We start from the raw sequence: 27,522 nt of genomic DNA on the forward strand, positions 1-27,522 counted from the left end.
GAACTGTTCCACAAGAGAGGAACCTTGAGTTTTAGGAGATACTGAACTTTCATGGGGCTGCTGGCACATCTTCCCTTCCTTCCCTCCAAAGAGAAAAGTGACTTACAGCCCTAGAAGGCAGTCACACGTCTCACAGGGAAGGAAGCTGAGGGCTTTGCCTCTGCTGACGTGGATGGCTCCTGGGGGAGGTTTCCAAGGAGGCAGGACCACCTGTCAGGAAGCACCGACATCTCTCTGGATCACTTTGTGCAGCGTGTCATCAGCACTGTAGACACCATCCAGGTGCCACAAGCCCATGTGCCAGCTGTTGACAGTCCCCCTAGAGGTTTGCCCATGTCAGGGAGTAGGTGACAGGGAATACCTGGCTGTAGGTGTCTTTGCCCAAAGGGTCTGACTGTGCAGGAATGCCAGAAGTCCAAGGAGAAGTGTTTTCTGACAGCAAGATGAAGGCTGAGAATTGACCACAGGTTGACAGTGGGTCTCCCTGATAGCTCAGTTGGTAAAGAAAGAATCCACCTGCAATGCAGGAGACCCTGGTTCGATTCCTGGGTCAGGAACATCCTCTGGAGAAGGGATAGGCTACCCACTCCAGTATTCTTTGGCTTCCCTTGTGGCTCGGCCGGTAAAGAAATTGCCTGCAATTCGGGAAACCTGGGTTCGATCCCTGCGTTGGGAAGATCACCTGGAGAAGGGAAAGGCTACCTATTTCAATATTCTGGTCTGGAGAATTCCATGGACTGTCTAGTCCATGGAGTTGCAAAGAGTTGCACACGACTGAGCGACTCACTTTGACTGCCAGGGTCACTGGTGTCCTTGCCAAGGGCTGCGTTGTGTGAGGTGAAAGCCAAGAGGTGTAGTTTGGGAAAAGATGGAAAGGGAAGCTCCTGGAGACAGAGAATGAGAAGAGCTCTTTCTTGGAATTACCATACAGGGATGAAGGGAAATAGGGTGACAGCTGGAAGCTTTTTTTTGGGGGGGGGGTTATGTTTTTAAATTGTTAAGTTTCTCTGTGAATCAGATGTCAAGATGTTTTAACTTAAACAACCTTGTTCAGAACGTACAGAGCTATTAGAAATCTATGAAATTTTACATATTATGGAGGAAAGATTTATTCATAATGAAAGATGCATAGCTCCCCACCCCTCTCGCAGGAAGGAAACGTGGTACAGCTGGAGATGTTAGTCAGGTGGGCATTTGGGTGAGGATGATAAAGAGACGGTGCTGTCCAAGTATCTGCTAGGTGGGTCAGTACCTTGGGGGAGTTGCAGAACCACTGGCAAGGTAGTTGAGGGTCTTATTATCAGAGGAGACGTCCCCCAGCCTGGCCCCTGCCTCCAGCTAAGAGCTGGCCTTTTAGAGGCCACACTGCACACTGAGGTCTGGGGGAGTAGATGGTGCGGGTCAGGGCTCCAGGTCAGCTTGGCTAGCTAGACCCTTGGCAGGGAGTCCACTGGCTCTTGTGCGATAGGGGTAGCTTCCTCCATCAGATCCTGTGACTGTGACCCCCAGACAGGTCCGGCCTTTTGTCCCTGCTGGTGTTGCCCCTGATGGCCCTCCCCTCCTTTCCAGATGGGAAGCCAGTGGAGGTGGACCCTCACCACATCCTCATTGAAGACCCCGATGGCTCGTGCGCGCTTATCCTGGACAACTTGACTGGTGCCGACTCTGGCCAGTATATGTGCTTTGCAGCCAGTGCTGCTGGCAATGCCAGCACCCTGGGCAAAATATTGGTGCAAGGTGAGCCCTGAGGGGAAGGCCAGGGTATACGTGCCCAGGCCCCACCCTATGGGCATTATAAAGGTATCAGCCCTGGTTGGGGGCACATGGATGGAGCTGCAGGGATGGTTGTGCCTATCTGACAAGTCTGGGAGGCTCACTGGTGGGGGTGGGGTCCTGGTCCATCATGGTGTCTCTCTCTGTATCTCTGTGTCTCTGTCTGCATCTCTGCCTCCACCTCCTTTTCTATTTCTTTCTCTGTATCCATCTCTGTTTATCTGTTTCTGTCTCTCTTTTTGTCCCTCTGTCTCCATCTCTGTGTCTCTGGTTTTCTTTCTGTGTCATCTCTGTGTCTCTGTTTCTTTCTCTCCATCTCTCAATCTCTCTCTTGTCTCCCCACATTCCCTGGGCCCCGCAGTCCCGCCTCGGTTTGTGAACAAGGTCCGGGCAGTGCCCTTTGTGGATGGAGAAGATGCCCAGATCACCTGCACCATCGAAGGTGCCCCATATCCTCAGATCAGGTGGGCCACCAGCTGGCTTGGGGGTGGGGCAGCAGAGGGCACACGGGCCTGCCCTGGGGCTGTCCTGCCTGCCTGAGAGGTGCGGGTGGGCAGCCTGTTAGCTGGGTCAGGGCCGGCTAGGCACAGAACCGCCACCTGTCCCGTGAGGAGGGGGCGTGAGAGGGCTGTGGCACGTTCTGAACACGGCTGTAGCTGCCGTGACAAGGACATGGAACCGGCTGTTCGTTGGGTGGGTGGCGTCCAGGAGGGTGGGCTCTGTGAGGATACTTGGAACTATGGGATGGGTGAGGAGAGGGTCCTGAGCATGGGCGGGAGACCCACCTGACTGCCCTTGGGGCTGGCTGCAGGTGGTACAAGGATGGGGCCCTGCTGACCCCTGGGGGCAAATACCAGACCCTGAGTGAGCCCCGCAGCGGCCTTCTGGTGCTGGAGATCCGGGCAGCTGGCACGGAGGATCTGGGCATCTATGAGTGTGAGGTGAGGTGGGTGGGGCTGGGGGAGGGGGTTGGGGGCCTTGCCTGGGGAATCCCGCCTGGTGACTATCACCCTTGACCACAGTGAGAGAGGGGACCCTAGGCCACTGTTGCCCACTGTCCGTGTGGAGAAGATGGGGACTGAGGAGCAGGCCCTGGGCGGAGCCCCCTTGGTCCTCATGGTCTGGGGGCACTGGTGGGGGTCAGGGGGAAGGTACGTGCTAGCCTTGGCGCTTCCTGACCGCCAGCCTCCTCTGTGCTGTTGCTCCGGGCAGCCTGCAGGGGACATTGCGGTGCCTGCTCCCAAAGGCAATTCTCAGAGAAAGAAACAGACCCCCAGTCAGCTCTGGACCTGTGCTGGCCACACACGGTGATTTAAATGTAAATCAGTTAAAGCTAACATTTAAGTAAAGATTCACTTCTAATTCACGTACTCAGAGCCCACGTGGCCACTGTGCTAGACAGAGCAGGTGGAGAGTGTTCCGCCTGTCTCAGGGAGCTCCTGGTCACTCGGGACTCGGTAGCTGGCCTGGTACCCTTACCCATGTGGCCAGGCTCTGCGGCTCTTGAAATAGCTGCGGTGGGCCCTGCATGCCACCGCTGGCCTGTGTGGCCTCACAGAGACTGCCCAGGCCCCCTGGGGAGCCACAGGCTGGAGGTGAGCCCCTGCTCTATGCCCTGCAGTTGGTGAACCGGCTGGGCTCCAAGCGGAGCCGTGCGGAGCTGCTCATGCAGAGCCCCGTGCTGCGGGCCCGGGAACAGCACCGTGTGGAGCGGCTTGCGGCCGTGGAAGGTGAGTGCCTCTGCGTGCGGTCCGGCCTGAGCTGAACCCCCACAGGCTGGGGCAGGGCCAGGAGGGGTAGAACCCTCAACCCTTCTCGTCAGAGCACACTTCCAGGAGGAGGGGAAGCACGATCGGAGGAGGGGACTCGGAATGGGGGCCAAGCGCTGGCGGCCCATGCCTGACTGGAGCCACATATGTGGGGGCCAGAGAAGGGTGGGCTGTGAACCAGAGCCTGGGAAAGGCTGATGGGGTTGTCTGAAGGGTCAGGGGACCCCCTAAGTCTGCTAATAACCATTCCTGGGGGGAATAACAAGTGCATATGCAGGCCAGACCTGGGCCTGGAGCTGCCTGCCAGGCAGTGTTCAGAGAGGTCTTACAGGATGGGTGGCAGGGGCAGCTACACAGAAGCAGGCTGATGGGTCCCAGCTTGGCTCTTGGGAGAAGGAACAGTGTCAGGGGCACGATCCTTCTGCAGCAGGAGGCCCTGGCTAAGGAAAGGACAGGGTGCTGTGGCTTGGCCTGGGCCAGGCTGGGAGGGGTCTGGGCTGCAGAACGGGCCTCACTAGGGAGCAGCATGCTCCCAGGCAGGTGGTGAAGGATGACAGGACATCTCCCTCCGTGGCTCCAGGGTCCCAACCAGGATGGCTGGGATGGCGAGGAGGGCAGTTGGTGTCTGTTCAGTTCAGAGAGTGGCCTTACAGGGCTTGCAGGGTGGGTGACAGCCTCAGGGAGAGTTTCTCCTGGTCTGAGCTGACTTACCTGGAAGGGGCTGCCAGGACAGAGATTGAGCCTCCCATCCTCGGGGCCATGCAAGCAGAAGCTACACTGAAACACCTGGGGGAGCTCCAGCTCTCACAGTAGGGCTGGGTTGGGACCTGTGTCCTCCCAAGTCCTGAAAGTTGGCTCCTCTGATGCCTTGAGCCCCCAGACCCAGTGCCTCCCAGGGTCCAGCGTGCGGGGCTTGCTGTCTGTCTGGACTCTCACTGAGTCAGCCATCTGGTGCCAGAAGGGCGGGCCTAGGACCTCTCCCACTCTGTAGGGCCCACCCAGAGACCCTTCCTCCCTTGTGGGCAGGGGTCCTGTTCATCAAGCCCCAAAGGGCACTGGTCAAGCTGGCTCCCACTGGAGGCCCCCACGGCGTCTGCTGGCACCTCTGCTGTGCCCCTGGTGGTCTTACGTGGCGCACGGCAGGGCTCAGCACCCTGTCTCGGCGGCGACAAGTGCATCCCACAGAGCTCTCAGTCCACCGTCACGACGGGCCTCTGTCTGGGCCCTGTGGATGGAGGGTCTGGAGGAGGGCGGCACACCCACGCCAGGAATGGCCTTGGCGCCTCACAAGGCGAGGCCAGTCTTCACAGCCCCTGGGACTGGAGCCTGCCGCCTCCTGCTTCCTAATCCTGACCTGCTGCTTCATCATTAACCCGGTGGCTCTGCAGCCAGGACGGGCCCTGGCTGGCCCCGTGGGGTGGGGCGCTGCCCCCTCGCTTGTGAAACTGTGCCGGGCCGAGAGCCCCGCTTGGCATGGCTGTACCCCTTCCATAATCACCAATACGCACTGGATCCCAGAGCCCCCCTGGATGGCAGGTTAGATGAGGAACAAGGTGCCAGGAGAGTAGCAGCCCACAGGGGCCCTGGTCACCACCCCCAGAAGCAACAGAATGAGTCCCGCGTCAGGGAGGAGCAGGGAAAAGGCCCTGGATCACTCACTGTTGTGTGCGCAGGGGGCGGCCTCCAGGCCACAGACAGGTTGGTGTTCTCTGGGCCCAACTTCGTCTAGATACAGGGCATTGTGGCTGCCTCCCATTCTCTCTCCCAGTAGGCTGCCCTCTCTCCAGGAAGCCGCTTGCACAAGCACATGCAGGCACACACAGTCACACACATGTGCGTGCACACACATGCATTATGGACACACGTGTGCACGCGTGCACAGTAAATGCGGCACCCAAGTGCCATACAGACACAGCTGGGACATTTAACTCATGTTCGTTGGGAACAAGGCTAAAATAGTCACGGTCATCTAAAGAAGTCCTTTTCCACGTGGCACAAAGTCCCACAGACCGCAGACTAGGAGGCTGTGTGCCCTGGGCCACGTCACCCCCTCAGCTTTCCCCCAGTCTGGTGAGAGGGACGTTGAGATGTATGGGTGCTGGTAGCTGGCGGGCTGCCTGCTCGCCTGCTGACCAGGCTGGGAGGGAGCATATCTGTGCCAAGCTTGGCCCTGCCCAGAAGCTACAGAGGAAGAGGCCTCCAGATGGTGGGGAGTAGGTGCTGCCGGGTCCTGGATGAGTCCCGTGCTATCTCTGGGATGTGGGTCCCTGTCAGCAACATGGGAGCCACAGGGCTTATCCTGTTGGCTCCGGGGAGGAGGACAGCCAGGACAATCAAGAAGCAGTTGAGTGTGTGGGATGCTCCTGGCTCGCTCAGAGCTCAGGATGCTGCTCAGACATCCTCAGGTTGCTCCCAGAGGGCCTTCTGTGGCCTGACGCCCAGCACTCAGACAGGCTACCTCTAGGACTCCAGAGTCACTCTGCCCTGGAGAGAGGTCCTTTGGTCTTAGAATTCTTTGTGAACTAGGCACCAGCCCTCCACCTCCCGGTTTGGCTGCCAGACACAGGCCATTCCTTTCCCCTTTCTAGGCCTTGGTTTCTATGAAAAGAGGAACTTCAGGGCCTGCCAAATACCCAGGGCTCCCTGGGTACTTGGACTATAGGAAGAGCTTGGATTTCTGTGTGGGCAGCCTGAACAAGGCACTTATTCTCATGAAGCTCCTGCAAGACCCCTCAAGGGGGACAGGGCTTCTCGCCCCACGTGGGACGCATGGTCACCGCAGCGCCTCATCCCCAGACCCCCGGAGGAGGCACTGTCACCGTTTCAAAGGTGAAGGGCCTGGGGCTCTACGCCGAGACATTCCTCCTGGGGGATCACACAGTCCAGCAGGGTTTGGAGCCAGTGTCCTAAGCTGAGCGAGTTACCACACTGCCGGCCCACTCGGATAGCTCAGCCCCCAGCGCTGGCTGATCTGTAACCCTCGCTATTCCGACTGTTTTCTTTGTAGTCACTGAGCAGGAGACTAAGGTCCCCAAGAAAACCGTCATCATGTAAGTGCAGGCGTGTTCCTAACCCTCCGTCTGACTGCAGTGCTCCCTGCATGCCCACTAACCTCCCCGGATCTTGCCTGTGTAGCCTGGCCCCTGGCTTGCCTGACTGCTTGCTCCCATGGCCTTTGTTCACCACACAGACTGCCAGCACTTTGCAGACGCTCCCAGGGCATTCACCTCCCCTTGAGACCTTGCCTACCACATTTCAAAGCTGTCTGTCCTAGGGTCTAGGTACCCTTTCCATGGCTCTGTTGTCTCAGCAGGGTCGACTTATTCTGCACATCCCAGGGCTCACCCAGGGCTTGGACTCAGAGTCATACTAGTCAGGGAAGAGCAAAGCCTGAAAGTTTCTTCTCCAGTGTGCTGGAGGAAGAATGCTGCCATCTAGTATCCTAGGATCTAGAGCATTGTCCAAGGGAACTTTCCGTGATGACGGAAGTGATCTATGTTTACACTCCACTCCAGCGGCCACTAGCTGCGTGTGGCTACTGAGCATTTGTCTAGTGTGGCTGAAGAACTGGATTTTAAAATTTATTTTAGTTAATTTGATTTTAATTAAAATAGTGTAACCTTAGTGAACAGTACAGCTCTAGGGTCCTTAGGGGTTTCCGCACTCAGCCCTCACACTGAGAAGGTGGGGAAACTGAGGTTCAGGGAAGAGAGAAGCCTTGCTCCGGGTGGCTCCCAGTCGGAAGCTGGCTGAGAACTCATTCCCTGGATGCCACAGCCACTGTCCCCTTCCCCACGCTTCAGTGCCTCCAAGGCTGAGGAAATGCCATACATGTTGATAATTGAAGAATACAAGAGGCCCAGAGCAGTCCAGGGCTAGGTGAACGGGCAGAAGGCAGGTCTGGTTTTGACCTGGATGATCTGGAAGGACTTGCAGTAGGAGGTGAATGAAGTGGAAGGGTGGAAGGGCTTGCAAAAGCTAGGAGGCAGTCAAAACTATGATTTCCTAAAGCCAGATGTCTGGGAGGCTCTAAGATGGGGAACCTCTTAATTCCCCCGAGGCAGAAGACCTCCTGTAGGGGCCTGCAGCTGGTGATGTTGCTGCAGAACCCATCTTCAGACATTGGATATGTCCTGGATTAATCCTTCCCTGATTTTCTCCCTTCTCCCCCAGAGCATAGTGCAGCCTCACAGTAGATGGGGCTGCCTGGGGCAGAAAGACATCCCATCCCTGGAGGTATGCAGCCATGCCAGAGTTTTTCACAGATTAGCTCTACATTTCATCTGTGAGGGGAGCATTGTTATCTATGTTTTATGAGTGAAAACATGAAGGAGCAGAGATGGGGCCAGGCTGCCCACTGGGGACTCATGCGTGTGGGAGCCTAGACTAGGTAACTCACAAGGCACCCTCACGACCAATCTGTCCCAGGCTTAAGGAGGCAGTAACCCTCCCCCTGCAAGGACATGTACCCCCTCACATGAGGAATGGAGAGAGGCAGCTGCCTGGCACCGCATCCCCCAAGGGCACACCACCCAGTGAGGAGCTCTGGGGAGCCAAGGGGTACCAGAAGGAGACCGGGCTTGGAGAGAGGCTCCTGCCACCTGGCAGCCTCAAGTGGTGTGCCACTGGCCTCAGGGCAGGGGGCCTCCATGTCCTCATGGGGGCAGCAGTGAGCCGAGCAGGGGGTTGCATTTAGGAGGCGTGGACTCACTGTCCTGCCTCAGCAAATCAGGCCACTTGAGGCCAGAAGATGGGTCCTTGCCCAGGTTCCCCTGACATGTGGGCAGTCTCTGACTCAGGAACAAGCCTTGCGCCACTGAGCCTTGTGTGAAGCAGGAAGGCAGGCCTGCGGCCCTGAACAGACCACGTCTCCATGCCTCGGCTTCTCCACCAGTTAAGGGGGCACAGCGTTTTCCCTGTACCAGGGGAGGGCCAGTGGAGGCAGGGTCTGTCATCGCTGTGCACCCCGAGGTGTGGCCACACAGCTCTGTGCCCGTGCCCACGAGTAACGGCTCCCAGTTGGAGCTGTGGGTTAGCCAGAAGTAAAGCTGAACAAGAAAGACAGAGTCCTAGTCATTGCAGGCAGCTGGTAGCAGCACTGAGTTGTCACCACATGCATGCCAGATCCCTCTTCCTGAGCCCAAGAGGAAGAAATGCAGGTCTAGGGCCCAGGAGGGCTGTGTTCCTGGACGTGTTCCTGCTCCCTGCCTGTTACTCATTTCACCCTCAGTACCTGGCAGAGTTAGATGCTGGTTGGCGGAGGAGGGCCTGGGCTGACGGGGACTTCTGAATCTTGGCTCTGGGAAAGTCTCAAGCCCTTTTCCAAATCTGTCTGCACGTGTCTGCAAGGCCCCTGGCCAGAGCCCCATGCATACTCACTCACGTGCACGTGGACTTGAGTTCTCTCCCCTCATCCTCCTGCGGCCCCACCGGACCTCGTGGGCTGAGCTCACACCGCCCATGTCGGCAAGCCCATGCCCAGAGCCAGGAGTCTTTGCCAGGCCTCATATCCCAGACCCGGAGGCCCAAAGCACGGGCTGCACGTCCCAACTCTGGCGTCCCCCTGCTCCGCAGTCCCTGACTGGCGATCTCTGAGGCACCTACCCTCTGAGAAGCCACCCAAACCCCCACCACCCTCCTGCCATGATACAGAGCACAGAGCAAGCGTGAGACTGATGAGGAAGGCGATGTGGCTTGTCCCTCAGCTCTGTAAGGAGGGCTGGTGTCTCTAGAACGGGACAGCCACGCACAGGAAGGGAGACCGGCGCATACGTTACAGACCCGCTGAGTGACACTGCACGCGCCCCCCCATGTGCCTCACCTCTCTCTCTGAGGTCTGCACACTGGGTCCCAAGTGTACACAGATGGCCAGATGGAACTCTGTGCTTCGGTGCTTTGGTTCTCTGGGTGGGCATCTGGGGCCTGGGCTCAGGCGCATGCGTAGGAGTTTGTCTATGCGGTTTTGCCACTTGCCTGCTTGGACACTAACCTGATCTCCCTTGCTGGCCCGCGAATGTGCTGACAGCAAGGGCACCGGGTGAGGCTGTGGGGCTCTGTGCCCATCTCCTCTCGGCCCTCTCCCCACAGAGAGGAGACCATTACCACTGTGGTGAAGAGCCCCCGTGGCCGACGCCAGTCCCCCAGCAAGTCTCCCTCCCGCTACGGTCACACCGCCAGCCTGCCCAGGCCAGGCCTGCTGGCCCCTGAGCTGCCACCCTCGCCAGAGGCCAGCAGACCCTCCAGGCCTGAGGCGGAGCCAGGCTGGCGGCCCGCCGTGCCCACTCTATTCGTGACGGAGCCTGAGACCCACACAGCAGGCCCGCCGGAGGGCACTAGGCCCCCGCCCAAATGGGTGGAGGTTGAGGAGACCATTGAGGTCCGGGTGAAGAAGACCGGCTCAAAGGGTGCGTCTCTGGCCAGAGAGACGCCTGGCAGCTCTGAGCAGCTTCACTTCACGCTGCCTGGAAGGGTGTCTGGAAGAGACCCCAATACAAACAACTCCAACAACAAGCTGCTGACCCAGGAGCCCCCGGCCACGGTCACCGTTGGAGAGCCCCTAATCGTCTGCGTGGAAACGGGGCCAGAGAGCCCTGAGCCGTCCCCTCCCTGGGGTGCTGAAGAGGGAGCCCTGCTGGAGGAGGGGGAGAGAGATGCCTACGAGGTGGAGGAGCCGCTGGGTGCTGATGGTCTGCAGGGCCGTGATCCCAAGATCCTCACACACCACGGTCGTGCCCTCACCCTGGCCGACCTGGAGGATTACGTGCCCCGGGAAGGGGAGACCTTTGGCTGCAGTGGCCCCAGGCCGAGTGCCGCTGATGACCCGCCCTGCGAGATCTCGGTGCTGCAAAGAGAGATCAGCGAGCCCACCGTGGGCCAGCCCGTCCTGCTGAACGTGGGGCGCCCCCCAGACTCCCGGGCCCCCCCTGGCTGCTTCGGCCGCATGCCCAGGTCCCGGGAGGCATTTCCATCGGGGCCGCAGGGCCGGGGCCCCACGGGCGTCTCCTTCTGCTTTCGGGAGGCCCAGGCCGGAGGCGCCGCGACCCAGAAGCCTTCCTTCTGCACTCAGGTTCAGCGCTCTGCGGACAGCGGCCAGAGCAGCTTCAAAACCGAGGTTTCAACCCAAACGGTCAGCTTTGGGACTGTGGGGGAGACTGTCACCCTACACATTCGCCCAGACAGGGAAATGGACCCCAGCCCCTCCCAGGGCTGAGGCCAAGACCCTCAGGGACGGGATGGCTGGGGCTGAGATGAGAGACTCTTGGACCTGGGACCCCCTGACGAAGCTGCGTGCTTGCACGGGGCAGCAGGAAGAGGAAAGCGGCGTTGGGACCCCGCCCGGCACCAGCATCAACTCACCACACAGCCACCTTGGGTTTTCAATCAGGAGAGTCCCAAAGCTGGCACGCCTCGGACACGGGTGCTCTGACCTCCCCTGGCTGTCCACCAGCTCAGGACTCCAGCCTGCCCTCCCGTTCCAAACCAGGCGATTCCTACCTCACAGGACTTGGTCGTCAGCTGAGGACGGTGCATGCATCCGTGATCTCAGAGGCTCCTCAAGCTGCTCTGAGAGCATGGGGCAGATTGACTCGCAGGCTGCCACTCCAGGCTCGGGGCTGCAGACACAGGGAAGGTGCTTGGGCATCCTTCCTGCTCCATTCACCAGGCAGGGGCCGCACGGGCCTTGTGTGTGCCAGCTTAGGCCCCCATCCCAGTGTCCAGGCCTGGCCCAGCCCTGGCTCTCACCCAGGCTGGGGGTCCCAGGCTCCTGCTCAGCAGGGGCTCCCCCCCCCAAAACCACATCTTAGCCCTGAATACCTTTCTTGGCCTCCAGGAGGCCTGTGTGGGGCCCAGCTCTACAGGCCCTCCTAGGCCTTCTCAGCAGGGTGGACCAGGGTCTGTGCATGGGAAGCAGTCCCATCCGTCAACCCTGATGATGCTAATAAACCGGTTCCTTGCACTGCCTCTGCTTTTCTCATTTTTGCTTCTCCACCTGGTGGTTCCGGCATCTCAGGAGGGAGGGACCCTCCTGGCCCTGGAGACCAACAATGGACAGCCCAGGCCCCTTCCATTGGCAGCCGGGGTGGGCACCCAGCATCAGCCTGTGGGTGCTGGCCAGTCCCACGGATCCTGGGTGGAGGCGTGATGATTTGCCTGTCCAGCTTGCTCACACGTGGGCTCAGGGGCTGTCACAGCGTGGCTGCGGCGTCCACAGTAGTTGCCCCCAGTCTGCTGGGGGTCAAGCAGGTCATCCTGTGTCCTGTGAGCCTGAGTCCTTTGTCAGGACAGCCATGGGGGCATGATGGGTCGGGGTCCTGACAACCTCCTTGGAGTGGGGGCAGCGCAGGATGGTCGCCCCAGCGCCACAGACTGCAGACAGACAGCACCCTGCCCAGTGGCCTCTTCAGCCTGGGGGGCCCAAGAATACAGCAGATCACCAGGAGGGAGGCTCTGGAGCATGGGAGCGAGCTCCATAGAGGGGGCCTTTTTGGAAATGGAGCGGTGGGTGTCCCAGAGCAGCCACAGGGGGACTGGCAGTCAGGTGGAAGAGGAACTGAATTGGGGGCTGAGGGCAGGAAGCCAAGGGCCTGGAGGGTCGAAGGTTCCCTTGGGGAGTTGTGTCGGGGGCTGGGCAGGGACCAGGTGAGAGTGTGGTGGTCTGTGTTGGGCTGGGTGGGGAATGGGGGCTTCCCTGGGAGGCAGGAAGGCAGCCCACCCTGTGAAGGTCTCTCGGCTCCTGATCGGGCATCAGGCTGTGCTTAGCTTTCCTAGAACGTGGGGCTGGACCCTCCTGAGCCTGGGTGACCCAGTACCCTCAAATCCAGAGTGGGCTACAGAGCAAGGCGAGCCCCAGGATGATGGGATGGGACTGAGACCGAGGGGCCACCCAAAGTGGACGGTGGGGGTCCAGGCCCTGCTGTACCCGTGGGAACTGACGTTCTCATGAGGGCATCTGGGAGACACCCTGGGGGTGGACCAGTCTAGCACTTGCTGGAGTGCCATCTCTGGCACAGACCCCTTCTTCTCTCAGGGGCCTCCACCTTTGGCGCTTCCTGAACCCAGCGGGTGGCTGGAGCGGGGAGGGGTGGAAAGGGTGGCCTCATCTGGGCAGTGTCCCACTCCCCTGAACCCAGCAGGTGGCAGGAGCAGGAGGGTGAGGAGGGTGGCCTCATCTGGGCAGTGTCCCCCTCCCCTGAACCCAGCGGGTGGCTGGAGCGGGAGGGTGGGCAGGGTGGCCTCATCTGGGCAGTGTCCCCCTCCCCTGAACCCAGCGGGTGGCTGGAGCGGGAGGGTGGGCAGGGTGGCCTCATCTGGGCAGTGTCCCTCTCCCGGGCCCCGGCCCCCCTCACTCCTGTGCGTCGACCTGCCTCTCCTACAGATGCTGCCGTCCCAGCCCCAGCTGCCCCAGGGCAGGAAAGCACGTCCATCCAGAGGACACAGACGTGCCCTGAGGCTCCAGGACCTTCCACAGGGGATCACAGCAGCCCCAGCCCCAGCCCTGGGGGGCTACCTGCACTCCAGGGGGCCAGCCCAGAGCCCCCAGCTGTGGAGGCTGGGGCCGCATCCAGTGAGGCCTGGCAGCAGGTTGAAGGCAAAGTACCCCTGCTTCCGGGACCCCTGTCCCCACCCATAACCGCCCCTCCTTTCTGACCCCACTTTGGTTACTTTGGGTGCCCATCCCACGGGGGTGAACTGGCAGAGCCTGAGACCCCTAACGTTCTGTTGGCTCTACATGTCGGGGGTCCTGGACAAGGCCTGCCCCTCGCTCAGCCTGTGGAACTAGTTGCCGGGATGGGCTCCGGGAGGTCCTTCCCACTCTTGGCATGTGGCCTCCTGTGGTCAGCCCTCAGCCGCCAGCTTGGAGTGCTCCTGGGGAGGTGGGGAGGAAGGGAGAGAGGAGAGAAAGGGTGTGGGAATGGGGAGACTAGGGAAGAGCAGGGAGAGGGATGGGGGGCAAGGAGGAGGAGGGGGGAACCAGGAGGAGGGGAAGAGGGGGGGACGTGGAGGGAAAGGAGGATAGGAAGGGGCAGAAGTGAGCCGTGCCGGGGTGGACCAGACCCTGGGGGTGTGCTGCGGGGCCCTAGCCCCAGTCCGGGGGCAAGGTGCCCACACGCAGTTGGAGTGCTGAATCTGTTCTCGAGGACCCTGTGCACTCAGAGCCCCTGCTCTGTCTGTGCTCCTATCTGCTGGGCCTCAGGCTGATGCAGCGGCCTGTCCTGGGGAGTTGTCCCCAGCCCTGTCCTGGGCTCCATCTCACCGGGCCCCTTGCCTCCCACCAGGCGAGCCTCAGAAGGCACCTCAGCCTCTCTCCCACGAGGGCCTCGAGCAGACAGCTCAGGCACGCACTGAGGTCCCGGAACGCACGGTGCCCATTCGGTAACCTCCCAAGCTGGCTGGGGGGTGAGGGGACGTCCTGGGGGCAGGCTGGGGCGTGGGAGAAGGAGAGCAAGGGGTGGGATCACAGCAGCCTGCACTCTCCTTACCAGCCCCACCCTTAAGCTCAGGGCAGGGGGAGGCCACCTGGGGCAAGGAAAGCGGGGGTGCTCCCTTCTTCACCTAGGACTGGGGCCTCGGGCTGTATGTCCCCTCCCAAAGAGTCTGCTGCAGCCCCCTGAGTAGGCGGGGAGCAAGAACCCAATCGCGGCCTCCCACACCCCAAGAGTGGAAGGGTGAGGCAGACAGCTAATTCCACTCCATGCCCCAGGATGGAGGGCGCTGCCTGGCCAGGAGCAGGTGAGCTCTGGGACGTCCACAGCCACGTGTTCACGGAGACCACACACAGGACATACGTGTACCAGACCAGCGACACGCCTGCTGCAAGTAGGTGGGGGCCTGGCAGGTCACACGTGTGCCTTCCATGCCCCAGGCTAAGGAGGGATTTCCAGGGCGGGGCCGGCACAGCCACCTGGCACACCCCAGCCTTACTGAGGCCAGGGCCCCGGCTGCCTCTCTCCCTGCGTGCCCTCAGAAGGCAGCAGTGACCAGGACGTCAGGGCCCTTTACCCCACGCAGAGTTGGCATGTTCTTGTGGCCTCAGAGAGCTGAGGCTGAAGCAGCAAAGACAGGGGGTGCATTTCTGGACCATCAGGGGTGGGATCCCTTCCCTTGGAGGCAGCTGGGCTCTTTCACCCTGGAGTATGTCTTAGGGCCTTCCTGCCCAGCTCGGGCAGCAAGACACACGTGGCGTTGCTGCCATTCCACCCAGGTCTGGGTGTCTGTGCATGGAGGCCAGGCATGAGAAGATTTCAGCGCAGAGTAGGCTGTGGCGAACACAGCCTGGCTTCTGCCCACCGGCTCCTTCCCCCACCCCAGGCCCCCCGTCCATGCAGGTCACCATCGAGGACGTGCAGGCCCAGAGGGGCGGTACGGCACAGTTCCAGGCTGTCATCGAGGGCAACCCACAGCCCACAGTGATCTGGTACAAGGTAGGGGCAGGCCTGGGTGAGGGCCTGCCTGCGGGAGGGGCAGTGTGTGGTGCCCCCGCTGGCCTGGGCACAGGGCTCACCGAAGGTCAGGCTGGGCCGTGGCACTGGGGTCCGCCAGGGTGTACTGATGGCCTCCCCGCGCTCCCGTGTCTCCAGGACGGCACCCAGCTGGGAGCTGACCCCCGGCTCAGCCAGCAGCAGGAAGGGACCACCTACTCCCTGGTGCTTAGGGACGTGACCCAGCACGATGCGGGCGTCTACACCTGCCTGGCCCACAACCCTGGCGGCCAGGTGCTGTGCAAGGCAGAGCTGCTGATCCATGGGGGTGAGTGGGGGACCCCTTCCATGCTGGTGTGGGGGTCCCCTGAGCTCTCACAGGTTCAGGCACAGGAAGCTGCTCCAGCAGATACTGTGACGTTGGGGGACAGAGGCGCTGGGTGATCATCTTTACTCATTCTTACAGCTTCCCCTTCTCTGGCTACACGGGACAGTGAGCACAGCTCCAGGAGGAAACTGCACTCCTTTTATGAGGTCCTGGAGGAAATTGGAAGGTACCGCCTCCATCCCAGCCCCAGGAGCCTCCTCCGCTGGAGCCCCACCTCCTAAGACCCTCAGCCTCAGCCTCCCAGAGTTCCTATGTGCAAGTTTCCGACCAGGAGCCCCCAGCCCTCCCACCCATTGCACCCCTACCATCCCCCGCTTAGAGCTCGCTGAACTCCCTCAACCCAGAGCCCTGCCCCCACCGAAGACCTGCTTCTCCAGCCCTCACCCTCTGGAGCCCCTGCCTCCTGCAAACCCCCATGTACAGAGTACCTGCTGGCCTTGCCAACTTGGCCTCCTCCAGTGCCCACTCCCGCAGCTCCTGCTCTCCTGGCACCTCTCCTCTCAGGAAACCGCCTCCCCCAGGAACCCCGCCCCCAAGCTCTGCCCCCCAGGGCCCCGCCCCCAAGCTTTTGTCCCCCAGGAACCCCGCCCCCAAGCTTCTGCCTCCAGGGCCCCCAGCACGCTGTCCCCTCCCCCCAGGGGTGTGTTCGGCTTCGTGAAGAGGGTGCAGCACAAGGGCAACCAGATGGCCTGTGCTGCCAAGTTCATTCCACTGCGGAGCAGGACGCGTGCCCAGGCTTATCGGGAGCGGGACATCCTAGCAGGCCTGAGCCACCCGCTGGTCACCGCACTGCTGGACCAGTTTGAGACGCGGAAGACCCTGATCCTCATCCTGGAGCTGTATCCCACCTCACTCTGAGGGTGTCAGGTGGTGGGGCGGGAGGTGGGGGGGAGTGCCCCCGGCAGACAGTGGTCTGCAGGGCTGGGTGGAGTCTGCGGTGCTGATGGTCCCAGGCCCAACTGCCTGATGGGGGCAGCCCGTGCCGCTGGCATTGCGATGCTTCCGGACTATCTGCACGACCCCGGCCCCTCCACCCCCACGTACTGCCACTGCACATAGCTCCCAGCTCCCAGTCCCTTGGGTAAGGAATTTAGGCAGGGCTTCATCCAAAAGTCTGTCTCCTCCTGCTCCCCCATTGGCCTCCAGCAGGAAACTTGGGCTTCTTACCTGACTTCGGCATGCCCCAGGCACTGATGCGTCTTTGCATGCCAACACACACTCCAGGGAGGGGCACACGCCCCACCCGACCCATCCTAGGTCCTGTATGCCTACCACACCCCCACACCCACCCCCACCCCCCGTCAGCATCCCCTGCAGGAGTCGGGGTTGGGGGGGAAGGTGGCATGCCACTCCCACTCTGCTGCCTCCCACTGTCCTCCGTCCCTCTACTTGGGGGGCTTTGTCCCTCCCATCCTCCTCAACCGCAAGCACCAGCCTCCCCAGCATAGCCCCCACCCCCACCTGGAGATAAGACTGCCCCCAGGCGGCGCGAGGCTTCGAGGGTTCCAGAGCCTAGAGCTTTCCTTGACGGACTCCCAGGTGTTCGTCGGAAGAGCTGCTAGACCGCCTGTTCAAGAAGAGTGTGGTGACCGAGGCCGAGGTGACTGCTGCCCGGCTGCCCACCCGGGCGCAGGGCTGCGCGTGGGCCTGGCCAGGCCTCCTGTCCCTCAGACTAGCTTCCCAACAGAGCGCTCCCCCTCAGAGACCCTCACGGGCTGCTTCAGCTCCTGTCGGCTGGCCGGGTCTCCCTGCTTCTCCACCCCCGACGGCACTGACCGAGCCACCCAGCCCTTGCCTGCTCCCCTGGCCCCTTCCCGCTTTGCTCAAGCTGCTCCATACACCCAAACCCATCCACCTGGGTGCCCAGAGGAATCTCCCAGCTACAGGGCTCCCTGGGGCTTTGCATGGAACCTGTCCTGCAGGAGCCCCCCAACCCCCAGGCTCAGATCTGGAAGGAAGTGGAGGTCCTGTTGGTGGGAGCAGGCAGGGAGGTGAGGAGAGGGGTTCTGGAGGCTGGCTGAGCACCAGCTCTGCCGCAGGTCAAGATCTACATCCAGCAGCTGGTGGAGGGGCTGCAGTACCTGCACGGTCAAGGCATCCTTCACCTGGACATAAAGGTACGTGGCTCCCTGCTGCCCCGAGCCCAGGGAGGAGCTGCTGGAAGCCTGGGGCCTAGGGCTGAGGGCGAGAAGGCCCAACACTCCCAGTTCCCTCTGAGGACTTCCTCATCTCTGGGGACAGGGAGCTCACCGCCTTACAGCAGCCCCTTCACCTTCAGGTGGGGGGCAGCTGTGATGGAGCAGAAGCTATCCCCAGGGGCGCCGAAACCTGCTCCCGGGGCTGCCTATGGCCTCATGCTGGCCTCACCCCCCTGCGGGGGCAGCCCCTCAGAGACCCCTGAGTGTCCCCCCGAGGCCTGGGAGCCCTGGGGGTTCCTTCCTCAGGGTGTGCTCAGCCACTCCCGACTCTGCCTGACAGCCCCCCAACATCCTGATGGTGCATCCTGCTCGGGAAGACATTAAAATCTGTGATTTTGGCTTTGCCCAAAAAATCACCCCGGGAGAGCCACAGTACAGCAAGTACGGCTCCCCTGAGTTTGTGGCCCCCGAGATCATCGAACAGACCCCCGTGAACGAGGCTTCCGACATCTGGTGAGTGGGTGGGTGGGGGTGGGTGAGGGTAGGGGTGGGGGTGGGGTGGGTGAAGGTAGGGATGGGGGCCCCGCCCGCCCCCTCCCGCCCCCGCCCGCCCTCTGCCTCCTCCTTCTCATCGGACCAGGTCTGGAGAGACTCACGGCTGTGATTTTGTTCTGCAGGGCCATGGGGGTCATCACCTACCTCAGGTGAGTAGACCCCTGCTCCTGTCAGCTCTCTCTTCCAAAACCAGCCCAGACCCCTCCTCAGCAGGCCAATGGGAAGCTGTTGAACCGCTGACTGCTCCTTAGCTCAGAGACGCAAGACCCAGGGGGCAGCTATGTTGGGAACATGCTGTCAGCCAGTTCTGATACGGGGTTTCTGCCAAGCACTGCTCACTCACACCCTGTCACAGAGGACCTCTGCTAGGTCATGGGGCAGAGCACGGAGCTCTTCCCCTAAAGGGTCCCAGCTGTTGCTGCCCCGAGGGCATCAGTGGTGTAGACTGAGCCTGGATTCACTGTCTCAGGCTAAGTCCCGGTGCCCACTCAAGATGACGCTTGATCCCTTATCCCAGGCCAAGACTGGATCCTCACCCCAGCCTAAGACCAGATACCCACTCCAGGCTTAGCCTGGATCCCAGCTCCAAGCTAGATCTCTGAGCAAATCTGAGACGCATGCTGGGATTCTCAGGGCTGAAGGCGAGAGGTGTCAGGAGGCATCTCCAGTCAGGGCTGGGGGCCCCCAGTCACTACATCCCCATGAGACCCCTGTCCTGGCAACCTGCCTCCCATGGGCCCAGAAATTCAGGTCACAGCTGAAGGCTAGCCATGTCTCTGCTTCCAGCCTGACCTGTTCATCCCCATTTGCTGGAGAGAGTGACCGAGCAACCCTTCTGAATGTCCTGGAAGGGCGGGTGTCCTGGAGTAACCCCATGGCCACCCACCTCAGTGAGGACGCCCAGGACTTTATCAAGGCTGCTCTGCAGAAGGCCGTGGGGTGAGTATATACATCTGAGGTCCTGCGCCTGCCTCAGTGACCAGCTGACCTCTTGGCCTGACCTGGACCTTCCTCCCCCACCCAGGGCTCGGCCCAGTGCTGCCAAGTGCCTCGCCCACCCCTGGTTCCGGGTAAGTAGGCTGAACATGGGCTGGCCTGGCTCAGAGGGAGGGAGAGTGAGGCCAAGAGGAGTGGGGGCCTGCCTGGGCTGCAGGGTGCCCCGGGGGCTCCCCCCACCCGCAACGTGGCTCTCTCACCTGGGCGCCCCCAGAAGTCTGTGCCCGCGGAGGAGGCCCACTTCATCAACACCAAGCAGCTGAAGTTCCTCCTGGCCCGCAGTCGCTGGCAGGTGGGCTGCACTACCTCATGGAGGGGTGAGGGGCTGGGTGCAGAAGCGGCCGGAGGCCAGAGAGGGAAATGAGGCCCAGAGGGCTGGCTCTGTGTCCCTTCTGGGTCTGCAGAGCAAGGGAGTGGGGCCGGGCACCCTTCATTTCAAGTCTTTGCTCCCTGAGCCAGCGGGGTGAGGCGGGGCAGCATGCAACATTTCTGCCAAGGTGGGGACAAGACGACAGAACCCTGGGGACCATGTGTTTTAAGGCCCACTGTTTCCTGAGATCCCCTCTGGCCTGGGAAGGCAGCGGGTCCCCTGCTGACAGGCCCCTGTCCTCCACGCCCCCAGCGCTCCCTGATGAGCTACAAGTCCATCCTGGTGATGCGTTCCATCCCAGAGCTGCTCCAGGGCCCGCCCGACAGCCCATCCCTCGGGATTGCCCGGCATCTGCGTGGCGACGCCAGCGCCTCCTCCAGCAGCTCCTCCTCCTCCGACAACGAGTTGGCCCCGTTCGCCCGGGCCAAGTCGCTGCCATCCTCCCCGGTGACCCACTCCCCACTGCTGCACCCCCGGGGCTTCCTGAGGCCTTCGGCCAGCCTGCCTGAGGAGGCCGAGGCCTGTCCACCTGCTGCAGCCTCGGCTCTGCCTGCATCGCTGCAGGGCGAGGAGCCAGCAGCGGCCCTGGGTTGTGTGCCCCGGCAGAGCATCATCCGGAGCCTGTTCTACCAGCAGGTGGGCGAAGGCCCAGAGCTCGGGGGCCCATCCACAGGGGGCAGGCGGCACCCTGCCCGCCGGCGGCACCTTCTCAAGGGTGGCTACTTCTCGGGCGTCCTGCCGGGACTTCGAGAGCCACTGCTGGAGCACCGGGCACTGGAGGAGGCGGCTGCCATGGAAGAGCAGGCTGCCCAGCAGGCCACAGCAGCCTCCTTGGAGACGGCCGTGCAGATGCCCAGAGCAAGCACCCAGGAGGCCTCTGGCTCCAGCCACTCCCGGGACCGTAACCCACCAAACACTGCCAGTTCCTCCACCAAGGCCTGCAGCAAGGGGCAGTGTCCCGCTCCGGCTCCCCTGAGTCCTCAGGATGCCCAAGGAGAGGGCACGCCTGGAGGAGGTGCACGTGCCAGGGAGAAGGAGCATCCAGAGGGGACCCCGCGGGGGCTGAGACTGCCCTCCGCCAGTAGTGATGGGTGCTCCATTCAGCCACAGGAGTCATCCCAGGACCGCTGTGGAGGGCAGGCTGCCCCTTTCTCTAAGCCCCAGTGGGTCCCGGCCCCCCAGGATACTGTCCCCCCTGCGTCCTTGGCACCACAACCTTCTGGCTCCTTCCCTTCAGGGCCCTGCACAGAGGCCCTCTTGTCATCCCCTAGCCCTTCCTTCCCAGGAAAGCCACAGGCGTGTCTGCCCCCTGCCCAAGCGAGCCCCCAGGTAGACTCTCAGAGCGGGCTGAAGGCCGTCCCTCTCACCAAGAGGCCTGGATCACCCAGACCCCCAGAGCCAGCCTCCCAGATGGGCACGGAGCCTAGCCCCTCCCTGGATGCTGAAGGCCTGGTCCAGGAGACAGAGGACCTGTCCCCGTCGTCACCCAGCCTACAGCGGCCTCAGGAGCAGGCGACCACACGGAAGTTCTCCCTGGGGTGCCGTGGGGGCTACGCAGGGGTGGCGGGCTACGGCACCTTTGCCTTTGGGGGGGACGCCGGTGGCATGCTGGGGCAGGGCCCCATGTGGGCCAAGATGACCTGGGCCGTCTCTCAGTCCTCGGAGGAGCAGGATGAGGCAGGGACCGAGAGCCCACCACCCCAGGCCAGCACAGCGCCTGCACCCGAGGGCGACAGAACCCTCCGGAGGGCCTCCCAGGAGCTGAGCTCATGGGAAGACATCGGTGGGGGCTCTCAGGTGTCGCTCGTACAGATCCAGGACCTGTCCAGGGACCCAGAAGCAGCAGACACCGTGTCCCTGGACATCTCAGAGGTGGATCCTGCCTACCTCAATCTGTCTGATCTGTATGACATCAAGTATCTCCCATTTGAGTTCATGATCTTTAGGAAGATCCCCAAGCCGGTGGAGCCAGAGCGTCCATCCTCCCCTGAGTCTGAGGCTGGGGAGGAGCTGGCTGAGCTCCCAGAGGCTGCGTGGCCCTGGCCAGCCAGCCTGGAGATCACAGAGGAGCCAGAGGACATGGAGGCCCTGCTCGGGAAAGCTGCCGGCGGCAGGAAGCGCAAGTGGTCACCCCCTTCGGCCAGTCTCTTCCACTTCCCTGGAAGGCACTCACTTCTGGAGGAGCCCACAGAGCTGGGGCTACGCCAGAGGGTGAAGGCCTCGGTAGCCCACATCTCCCGCCTCCTGAGGGGCAGGCCTGAAGGTTACTACCCCTACCCTACCCTGGAACTGGGCACATCCATGTTTCCCGCTCTGCACTGTGGGGCTCCTTGGCCAAAAGGATAGCTCCAGAGCTCTCCTGGGTGATGCAGGAAGCCCCCCATCCTATGCTCCTTCCCTGACCCGGTGCTGCCCACACCTCCCAGGACACATTGGCTTGTTTCTGAGGTCACCTTTGCGGCCTCCAGTCCCTCCCCATGTGCATCTGAAGCCCAGCGGTAATGCAGCTGCAGTTACACCCCCACGGAGATAGGAACTGGCCCGGCCCTCCTTGATCCTGATCCCAGAGCCCTCAGCTGGCCCGGTGGCCCCTGAGCTGCTGGCCTAGCTGCCCGCAGTGGCTGACACATGGGGTAGGGAGGGGTGGTGCCCTCTGCCGTGGATTTAGCTCATCGCCAATAAGACCCCCTGGGACTGGGCTTTTCTGCCACATGGGGATCCCCAGAGCCTTCCCCTCATGCTCCCAGAGAAGCCAGGCCCCCAGAGTATGACCTCCCTCGCGTGGCCACTTCCTTACTGCAGGTCTGGAGAAGGAGAGTCCTCCCCGGAAGAAGGCAGGCCTTGCTTCCTTCCGCCTGAAGAGCAAGGACCGAGGTGGGTACACTGCCCAGAGGCGAGGCCCCCCACTGCAGCCCAAGGGACCTGACTGTGGGGAAGGGGAACCCTGTCAAGACCAGTGCAGGGTGGCGAGGGGGAGCTCACATCCACAGGGGCTCAAGTGCACACGGGGGGACTCTGGTGCCCCTGCAGTCAGGAGCCGGCAGTCCTGGAAGCCTTCCTGGAGGAGGCGCTGGTGTTGGAGATGAGCCGGGTGGGGATGGGGCTCATCTCCTGTGTCCCTGCAGTGGGGGTCGGGCCTTACTCTCAGGCCTAAGGCCACCTCTGAAGGCTCACGTCCCCTCCGTTTCCCAGCACCGTCGTTCCTAAGGGAGCTCTCGGATGAGACGGTGGTCCTGGGCCAGTCTGTGACTCTGGCCTGCCAGGTGGTGGCCCAGCCAGCTGCACAGGCCACCTGGAGTAAAGGTAAAGAGGTCTCCTGAGGCTGAGGGCCAGGGAGGCAGGGTACTCCTTCCGGGCATTCCTCTCACTGTATAGACGGAAACTGAGGCTCAAAGAGGGTGTGGGTCCTGGGCGTGACCCCTAGGCAGGGCACCTGCTGGGAGCTTATCTTGAGGCTCACTCTCTGCTGCTGCAGATGGGGCTCTTCTTGAGAGCAGCAGCCGCCTCCTCATCTCCTCTACGCTCAAGAACTTCCAGCTTTTGACCATCCTGGTGGTGACTGCTGAGGACCTCGGAGTGTACACGTGCAGTGTGAGCAATGCGCTGGGGACGGCGGCCACTACGGCCATCCTCCGGAAGGCAGGTGGGTCGGCCGTGAAGGGCCCAGGGAACTGAGGCTTAGCGCCCGGGCACCCACAGCCTGGCCCTACCAGGGTCTGGAGGCATTGGGAGGGGACGTGGGAGAGGGTGACACAGCTGGCCAGGCTCCCTCCCTGACCCCTCTTTGGGGGCTCTCCTCCTTGCATTCCCACAGTACCTCCCTGTCTCTCCAGTAGTGCAGGAGGCGGTGACTTCCCTTTATGTATCTCTATTACAGTCCAACCATGCTCTCAGAACACAGCACCAGGGTGTGTTTCTGGGAGACCCAAAGCAGAGGCTGCGAGCCTAGCTTTCAGACCTCTGACCTGATCCCCAGCCCCTACCTGCCCTGCACCACAGTCTGGCAAAGCAGAGGCCCCCCTGACTAGAGCCTAGGGTTGGTGGGGGGCTGTGAGCAGGGGCCATTCCATGGGGCTCCTGGGTGGGCACTAGTGGGAGGGGAGCCTGGTGGGGTTGGGCAGGGCAGACACCTCCCAAGGCCCCTCATAGGAGAGGCACTGGGCTCTTCCTACCAGTCAGCCTTGGAAAGGACCCCGAGAGAACTGGACCAGGGGCAGGTGGGCCTGATAGTAGGGTGAGGAGGATGAGGCAGGCTGGCTGGGGCTCAGAGCTTCCATGGAGAGGTCCTGCAGGCCCACCCCGGACTGCTGACCGTGGGCCCTGCAGAGCGCCCCTCTTCCTCGCCACGGCCGGACATTGGGGAGGTACATGCGGACGGGGTGCTGCTGGTCTGGAAGCCTGTGGAGTCATACGGCCCTGTGACGTACATTGTGCAGTGCAGCCTGGAAGGTATGGGGCCGCTCCCGAACCCGCCCCTCCTGGGGGAGGTGTGGGGCCGCTCCTGAACCCGCCCCTGCTGGGGGGTCCCAGAGTCGCTGTGGGTGGGGGCAGGGGGCTGGGGACGCGCCTGGCCGCTCTCTGCCCCTGTCGGGCCTCTCCACCCTGACAGGGAGTGGGCGGCCGTGGCTGGGCTGCCTCTCACTCGCTCCCGTGTGGCCCAGGCGGCAGCTGGAGCACGCTGGCCTCGGACGTCTTTGACTGCTGCTACCTCACAGGAAAGCTTTCTCGGGGTGGGGCGTACACCTTCCGGACGGCCTGCGTCAGCAAGGCGGGCATGGGCCCCTACAGCAGCCCCTCGGAGCAGGTCCTCCTGGGAGGGCCCAGCCGCCTGGGTGAGCCCCTGGGCAGGCCTGTGTGGGAATGCACTTGCCACCTCCACCAGTCACACACTCACTTGAGGTGGTTCGTTCTGCCCACTAGGCCCCCCACCCACAACAGCCTGAGGAATGAGAGGGCAGAGTGTTGGGGGTTCAAAGAGGGCCTTCCTGTCAGGTTGGGAAGGGGTGATGGGAGAAGAGACTGGGGGAGATGGCGGTGCAGGGTTGCCCTCTTCCTACAGCCTCTGAAGAGGAGAGTGGTGCCACGGGGCCGGCCCGGCCCCTGCCCAGCATGCAGACCTTCGCCTTCCAGACGCAGATGAGAAGGTGCAGGGACTCCACCCCGCTGGCTCTTCGCGCTCTCACCCCAGCCCCGTGCTTTCGCCCCTCTGATCACTTGTGTCCACATTGCCTCAGCGTCTGCCACCCTCTCCCCGACCTCCCTGCTGGGCTTGCTTCTCCAGACTGGGGGGGAGGGCGGGGTCTGGCCTGAGCCACCAGCCTGGCCTGCGCTCCTCCCCAGGGGCCGCTTCAGCGTGGTGCGGCAGTGCCGGGAGAAGGCCAGTGGGCGCATGCTGGCTGCCAAGATCGTGCCCTACCACCCCGCGGACAGGGCTGCTGTGCTGCGGGAGTACGAGGCCCTCAAGAGCCTGCGCCACCCACACCTGGCGCAGCTGCAGGCTGCCTACCTCAGCCCCAGGCACCTGGTCCTCATCTTGGAGCTGTGCTCCGGGCCTGAGCTTCTCCCCTGTCTGGCCGAGAGGTGAGGGCCACCCTGGCCTGGATTCCAGGCTCAGGACCTGGCTGGAGCACTGTGGTCTGCCTCCTCACCCACCTCCTTGCCCCGCCTCCGCCCGTCAGCCCACCAGAGTCACTCAGTAGATCTGGGACCTCCTTCCTAAGCCCACAGGGAAGGCTGGTGCTTCCTGATTGCCCTGGGGCTGGCTGTGGACAGAGCCTGGGTGCCCCTCCCCATGTGCCCCCTAACTGGCCCTCTGCCCCCAGGGCCTCCTACTCGGAATCAGAGGTGAAGGACTATCTGTGGCAGATACTAAGCGCCACCCAGTACCTGCATGCCCAGGGTATCCTGCATCTAGACCTCAGGTCGGAGAACATGATTGTCACAGAGTATAACCTGCTCAAGGTCATCGACTTCGGAAACGCCCAGAGTTTGGCCCAGGAGAGGGTCCTGCCCTCAGAGAGATTCAAGGACTACATGGAGACCATGGGTGCGCAGGGTGCAGACACCAGGCCTGATCTGGGGGAGGGGTGTGCCGGGAGCAAGCCCCAGTCCTGTCCCCCTGCCTCGTCTACCGCAAACAGCCCTGACCCCCACCTGTGCCGTCCCCAGCTCCGGAGCTCCTGGAGGGCCAGGGCGCTGTTGCGCAGACTGACATCTGGGCCATAGGCGTTACAGCCTTCATCATGTGAGTCTCCACGTGTGCTCTGCGGGGTGGGCGGGCAGGAAGGAAGGGCGGGCCTGGAGTCTGTTGATGGTGACCCCAGGTCTCTGTGACTCCCGTCCATTGAGGGTAACGTCAGTCACGTGACCACCACGCACACAGGTTGAGCGCTGAGTACCCAGTGAACGGTGAGGGAACACGAGACACGCAGAAGGGCCTGCGCAAGGGGCTCATCCAGCTGAGCCGCTGCTATGCCGGGCTGTCTGGGGGCGCTGTGGCCTTCCTCCGAAGCACACTGTGTGTGCACCCCTGGTAAGCAGCTCCACAGCTCTGCCTGGCCCATGCCCCTGTGCGCTAACCTGCCCGTCTCGGGGGGAGCGCGGTAAACGCTGCCCTTCCATGTGCTCCAGGGTCCGGCCGTGTGCATCCAGCTGCCTGCAGAGCCCGTGGCTGACGGAGGAGGGCCCAGCCAGCTCCCAGCCCGCGGCGGTGACCTTCCCGACCACTGGTCTGCGCGTCTTTGTGCGAGAGCGCGAAAAGAGGCGGGCACTGCTGTTCAAGAAACACAACCTGGCCCAAGTGCGCTGAACCCCTGGCCCTTCAGGGCCCAGCCTCCCGGTCTTTCAGGACTCCCTGCGTATGCACGCACACGTCAATAAAAAGCAGCACTCGATGAGGTGTCCTCTGTTTCATTGTTTTGTGTTGGGGAGAGGGTGAGGGCCCTGCCACCTTTCTGGTGTTTGGGGGAGAGCAGGGCTGTCCTGGGCTATGTGCCTACAAAGGCAGCATTAGAACCAGAGCGCTCTGAGCCAGTGCGGTGTGCAGGCAGCTCCATACTCTCACGGGTGGGTGTGTTTTTTTTTCTGTGTCAGTGTTGCTTCAGACATGGACACACGCCCAGGTAATTTGCAGAGAAATGACTGTGGGCAGGTATCCAGGATTCCAGCTTGTTCCACCACAGCATCGTTCCTGGCAGTGTGGGGGTGAGGGGCTCAGGCTGGAGCAGGTGGATAGCAGACACTGCCCTCTTTTCTCAGCAAGTCTCATGGAACGGGCAACCGAGACAGGCTGGCGAATCCAGCCCTCCTCGCTTTCCCCGTCTCCAGAGAACGGTGTCTGCACACTGGACATCCACCACTTAGCTCTTACTTGGACCCAAGACCCCTCATCGAAAAACCAAACATTTCCAAAAGTGAACTGACACCTCCCCACCCCCACCCAGCCACTAACTTTCCCTCCCCCCTGCTGTGCGAGCTGCCACCTGGCTCCTGGGCACTGACACCTTACGTTGCCACATCAGCTGCTCTCCCCACCCCACCCCGTCACTGGCTCACCTGGCAAGGCGGGAAGGGAGCCAAGGTGGGCACAGGCCCTGCGCTCTCTTGGACTGGCAGGGTTCTGCTGTGACCAGAGAGGCTTCACCATCGCCCTCCTGCCTTACCCCCGGCGTGGCCCTGAACTGGCCCGTCAGCAGCTGCCTACCACTCTCCTGTCGTGTGGAGTGGTACCATTGCTGGAAGAATCCTCTGTGCTCTACCTATTATCCCTCCCTCTCTTAACTCCTGCAAACCGCTGAAAGGATTTTTATTTTTTATTTTTTTTACTATCTCCATAGTTTTGCCTTATCCAGAATGTCATATAGTTGGAATGATATGGTATATAGACTTTTCAGATTGACTTTTTCACTTAGTAATTATTTAATTGTCTTCCATGTAGTTTTGTGGCTTGATGGAAAATGTTTCTTCAACTTTACTTTTGTAGTAATAAAAACTAATCATTTTAAGTATTTTAAGAGTATAGTTCAGTAGTTATAGATTTGTACTGTTTACAACCATCACCACCACTCATCCCTAGAACTCTCTTCATCTCGTAAAACTGAGAGTTTATAACCAT

At 61.7% G+C, this 27,522-nt stretch overlaps 1 protein-coding gene across 1 annotated transcript in view; it reads left to right on the forward strand.

The window, feature by feature from the left end:
- OBSCN (obscurin, cytoskeletal calmodulin and titin-interacting RhoGEF) overlaps positions 1-26,302 on the forward strand; it is a 236,110-nt gene extending 209,808 nt beyond the window's left edge. The window contains 27 exon segments of the mRNA XM_070373477.1: positions 1,570-1,737; positions 2,135-2,237; positions 2,585-2,714; positions 3,395-3,503; positions 14,853-14,965; positions 15,122-15,290; positions 15,429-15,516; positions 15,989-16,189; positions 16,890-16,950; positions 17,390-17,467; positions 17,829-18,001; positions 18,166-18,192; positions 18,830-18,982; positions 19,068-19,113; positions 19,254-19,331; positions 19,662-21,672; positions 22,212-22,283; positions 22,602-22,712; positions 22,885-23,052; positions 23,736-23,858; positions 24,071-24,241; positions 24,469-24,553; positions 24,750-24,989; positions 25,232-25,455; positions 25,578-25,653; positions 25,792-25,941; positions 26,040-26,302. Coding sequence (XP_070229578.1) covers positions 1,570-1,737; positions 2,135-2,237; positions 2,585-2,714; positions 3,395-3,503; positions 14,853-14,965; positions 15,122-15,290; positions 15,429-15,516; positions 15,989-16,189; positions 16,890-16,950; positions 17,390-17,467; positions 17,829-18,001; positions 18,166-18,192; positions 18,830-18,982; positions 19,068-19,113; positions 19,254-19,331; positions 19,662-21,672; positions 22,212-22,283; positions 22,602-22,712; positions 22,885-23,052; positions 23,736-23,858; positions 24,071-24,241; positions 24,469-24,553; positions 24,750-24,989; positions 25,232-25,455; positions 25,578-25,653; positions 25,792-25,941; positions 26,040-26,217 — 5,306 coding nt within the window. The 3' untranslated portion in view covers positions 26,218-26,302.
- The last annotated feature ends 1,220 nt before the right edge of the window (positions 26,303-27,522 follow it).

This window comes from Bos mutus, chromosome 7 (assembly GCF_027580195.1).
Source record: "Bos mutus isolate GX-2022 chromosome 7, NWIPB_WYAK_1.1, whole genome shotgun sequence".
NCBI classification, from domain to species: domain Eukaryota; kingdom Metazoa; phylum Chordata; class Mammalia; order Artiodactyla; family Bovidae; genus Bos; species Bos mutus.